The sequence below is a fragment of the Galeopterus variegatus genome, unplaced genomic scaffold (assembly GCF_000696425.1).
Source record: "Galeopterus variegatus unplaced genomic scaffold, G_variegatus-3.0.2 Scaffold6105, whole genome shotgun sequence".
Taxonomy (NCBI): domain Eukaryota; kingdom Metazoa; phylum Chordata; class Mammalia; order Dermoptera; family Cynocephalidae; genus Galeopterus; species Galeopterus variegatus.
In genome coordinates this window covers 4,621-9,417 of record NW_007732216.1, presented here as the reverse complement: position 1 = coordinate 9,417, position 4,797 = coordinate 4,621, and the positions used below count along the sequence as shown (strand labels likewise).

General features: G+C 37.9%; 1 protein-coding gene across 2 annotated transcripts in view; it reads left to right on the top strand.

The window, feature by feature from the left end:
- Positions 1-4,563, top strand: part of KLHL8 (kelch-like family member 8) — a 62,180-nt gene extending 57,617 nt beyond the window's left edge. Inside the window, exon 10 of one of the 2 annotated variants that reach the window (XR_551818.1) lies at positions 4,148-4,228. Coding sequence is in view for 1 of the 2 variants with exons in the window: in XM_008590446.1 (XP_008588668.1) it covers positions 4,148-4,279 (132 nt within the window). In the remaining variant the exon portion in view is untranslated. Of the gene's footprint in view, positions 1-4,147 lie in introns of both variants that reach the window. The other variant, XM_008590446.1, reaches the window with a different exon arrangement.
- Positions 4,564-4,797: the final 234 nt, after the last annotated feature.

Genomic DNA, 4,797 nt, shown 5'->3' with positions numbered 1-4,797 from the left:
TGCTTCTTTAGGCCAGGGAATAAAACTGGCCTGGGACATTTTAGCTCTCTTCTTGGGTCCTCCCATGGCTGTGAGTCCAGGGCTTACTCTCCCAATCTCAGTGCTGATAATGGCATTTATCCTTAGGGCAACACTGACTTCCCTCTATTTACTTACCACTCCTGCTCAGGTTTCACCTCATATATTGGCCCTTGGAGGTTTCCCTGCTTTTCTGAGAGCCCAGTAAAGCATTTAAAAGTGTGTTGCTTATAATTTATCTAGGAACTAATAGTAATTAGAGAGCCCATTAGATTTATCTTGTCTTTCATAACCCCACAGAGTGTTGCCACCACTGTTCAAGATGCCAAGGACAACGGCATGGTTTTGTCTTAATTGATATTCACTTATCCTCTATGAAATTGATATTCTCTGTGAAACTTGTCAGATCCCTCAGATCTTAACAAAATGAGTTTCCTGTGTATTTATTACCATAACTGAAGTTTTCTGGATAAATTTGAAAGAGGAGTTTATAAAAGGATAATTTGGGAAATGTAAGATTACTTGGTATAGATATGCCTGTCAAGTGTCTCTCTTTGACCTGAAGTCTCATGTATCGGTTATTTTAGATACACCAGTCCCTCACCACACTGATGTGTTATAAATCCCTTCATAAGTATGACTCCAAAGTACTGATATAGATTCAGAAACTAATTGTATTATGCCTGAAACTTTACAACCTTTCTTTTTAAACAAATGTTTCTGTTTCAAGTAAGAAATGTAATTGCCTTTGGCCAAAAGTAATAAAATTCTTACCTAACCATACATTCCTTGATTTTTCTCCTGTCCATTTGCAAACTGATCTTTTTTTCCTGTATGGAAGTCAGAGCTTAGGACCAAATGACCCAGTGGCTATTTGTTTTACATTCTAATACACAGTGCTCGAGTTTTCTTTCACTTATTTAATACCCAGTACCATTCTAGTGCAGTACTAAATGTGTGTTTGGGTCAACTTTATTGAGGTATAACTAATATAAAATTCACCCACTGTTAGGTACACAGTTTAGTGATTAATTTTATAGAGTTTTGCCAACATCACTATAATACAGATTTGGAACATTTTCATCATCCCCCCAAAATTCTTATGAGCCCTTTTTGTAGTCATTCTGCTCTCCTTCCCTTTCCTTTCTTCAGCCCAGGCCATCACTGATCTACTTTGTCATATATGTGCCTTTTCTTGGGTATTTCATATAAATTGAATCATACTATATAGTCTTTTGCATTTGGCTTCTTTTGCTTAGCATGTTTTTCAGGTTCACTATGTTGTAGTGTTTTTATTGCTGAGTAATATTTTATTGTATGCACATACCATATTTTATCCATTCACCAGTGGGTGGTTGGATTGTTTGCAATTTCTGGCTATTGTGTGTGATACCATGAATGTCCGTGAACATTTGTTTTCAATTAGCTTGGGTAGGTTCATGTAAGTGGAATTGCTGGGTTTTATGGTAACTTGGTTTTAACTTTTTAAGAAATTGCCAAACTGTTATCCAAAGTGGTTGTACTGTATTATATTTCTGCTAGCAAAGTATGGGGTTTCCAGTTTCTTTTCATCCCCTTCAACATTTCGGTATTGTCTTTGATGGAGTTTGGATGTGTTGTTCCCTCCAAAACTTGTGGAAATTTGATCTCCAATGTGGCAGTGTTGGAAACTGATTGAGTCATGGGGGCGGATCCCTCGTGAATGCATTAATGCTCTCCCTGGGGAAGGGGGGATTAATGAATGAGTTCTTGCTCTGTTAGTTCCTGCCAGAGCTCGTTGCTAAGAAGACCCTGGCGCCTTCGTGAATGCATTAATGCTCTCCCTGGGGAAGGGGGGATTAATAAATGAGTTCTTGCTCTGTTAGTTCCTGCCAGAGCTCGTTGCTAAGAAGACCCTGGCGCCTTCTCTCTCTCTTGCTTCCTCTTGCCATGTGATCTGCTTGTACCCACCAGCTGGCTGCCATTTTCAGCCATGAGTAGAAGCGGCCTGAGGCCTGTGCCAGATGCAGCTGTCCCAGAATCGTAAGCCAAATAAACCTTTCTTCTTTATAAATTACCCAGTCTCAGGTATTTCTGTTATAGCAACACAAAACAGACTAAAACAGTCTTTTTGATTATATCCATTCTATGTGTGAAATGGTTATCATTGTGGTTAAATCAATGTCTTTTCAAACAGCATCTTTTTCCTGTAGGAAATTGTTGCCCTCCAGTGGCCCATTCTGCACATTACACTTGGGAAAAGCACCTTAATAAGCCTAAAGCTCAAAATTAGCTTGTGAAATTTTATATTCATTTCATAATGTTCCTACACACTGAATGCAATCTGAACCCAGTTTCAAAATGTTTTCCTCATTACCACTATTAATCCTCAGGAGCTGGGCTGGTTGGCCATGGCTTTTACTTAATCCCAGAAGGTGCATTCTAGTCAAAATTAAGTTTTTGTGCTTCAGATCTCATCCACTTTATGCTCTAAGATCTTTTTTGGTATAAGAGTTTACACCTGTGGAATGGCTTAACACCTATGAAGGTGGAGAAAAGAACCATAGATGGTTTCATTGACTCAAGTCTACCACATCTTTTCAAACCAGAACCACAGGAGTAAATAATTTTTACTAGTGGAATAAATGTAATTTTAATGACTTGCACACAAATGGAGTGTCTGGTGGTTCCTTGGTATTTTCAGGTAATACTCTGTAAATATGCCTAGGGAAAGCTGTAAAATTTTTAGGAGAACGGGTCTTAGCTGCCCCCAGGCTCCTAGGACTCTGCTGAAAGGAAAGAACACCATGCCCATAGAGAGTAATGAAGAAGTTGGGCCACCTAAGGAATCTCGCCAAGGATTTACATAAGGAATGTGTATCTGGTAAAGAAATATGTGGCTTCAGGAAATAAGGGTAGTAGAACCAAATTTCAAGAACCAAGTTTCTGCTTTAAAGGACAGCACGCAAATGAGGTCACTTATTTTTTATAAAGTGGAGAGAATGTATGTGAAATTTCCCTAAACTCTTATGCCTTAGATTTCTAAATTACCTAGTAATACATTTTGGTGTCCTGGCATATGTCTCTGAAGTCATGTGTATACATATATGTACATACACGTGTCTGAATACAGAATAGAGCCTGATGAATGGGCCTGACCATGATTGATTTACTACTCTAGTCCAATGGCAGCAAGGAGAGAGGTCAAGTTATCCGTGTGGGTGACATTTTGGTACACAATGATTCTACTCCATAGTAAATATGATTAAGTACACTTATTAATTGGGGTGGATAAAGGGGTATAAAGATTAGCATAGAGAAAAGTTTATTCAACTTCAGGGTAAGCATTGGTTATGAGGGAAAATTGAAATATTCTGGTAGTAAAATTTTTTAACATGTATCAAAACCTATAAAATGTTGGTATAATGAATATTGCTTTTTAAAGAATGTGGAGATTTTGAGCTTACTCCAATGATTGCCAAAACTGTAGATATTCAAATTTATTTTTATTTATTTTTTTAAAAGATGACCGGTAAGGGGATCTCAACCCTTGGCTTGGTGTTGTTTCCAATGATTGCCAAAACTGTAGATATTCAAATTTACTTTTATTTATTTTTTTAAAAGATGACCAGTAAGAGGATCTCAACCCTTGGCTTGGTGTTGTCAGCACCATGCTCAGCCAGTGAGCAAACCAGCCATCCCTATATGGGATCCGAACCCGCGGCCTTGGTGTTATCAGCACCGCACTCTACCGAGTGAGCCACGGGCCGGCCCAGATATTCAAATTTAATAGGAACAAATTTTTATCCTCTGATTTTTGAAAATTGTGTTTTTGAGCCAAGTCTGATGAACCGTTTATATGGATAGTATTAATTCTTCCCAGAAAATAATCATAAAATAAGGTGTATCAGTGCTTGCCCATCTAGTTCTGAAGGCAATTTTAAAGAACTGTGTTCTAAATTTGTTTTGAACCATAGTGGTAACAAATGCATATAAACCCCCAAGATGATTTTGGGACAGTGATCGTTTTAATAAGTTCTGTATATCTCTTTAGACTTAAACACACCATGATTAACAAGGAAATATTTGATGACTAATATTTTCATTTCATAAACTTCAAGATATATAACTCCTTTCTTTTTTGTTACAGGTGAGGCAATATAGTTCCAGGCATTCAGGTAACTTGCACCAAGTAGAGGATGGTTATTCAGTGCCATGTTTTTTATTTTGGTTTCTGGTCGGTCGGTTTGCCTGGACACTGGTGAGGGAGCCAAGGCACTGAGTCTTCAGGGTCACCAGCTTCAGAGCTAAAGTTTTATTCTGCCCTACTCTCAAACTTGGAGGACCAAAGGGGAATTTGTACTGTTGCCTGTTCCAGTTATCATACCCTATTTACTGGAATTTTAACCTTTAAAGCTAACCTTCATATTGTTCATGATTTTTAAACTTATTTAATGCTCATTTCGTTAAAGGTTTATCACACTGAAATTTACTTTGGTATTCTGTTAAGCTTTTTATTAATACATGTCCTCCACAAATAAAAAATCCTGTGAATTTCAGCAGTCACTAGAGGTATCCTAGTGTCTTGACTAGCGCTGGCAAATGGAGAGTCTATAGGGCAACACGTGAAGCATCGTTGACAGGGTTACCTCCATTGTGCTAGTTATCAGAAGAATTTCCAGTGACTACAGATTCTCGGGGCTTTATTTCTCAAGCTCCAGTTTATAAAACCTCTCTAATGTCTACCCACATCTAATTTTACTAACCTCAGTCTTACGTATTGTCTCTAAAAATGGCTAA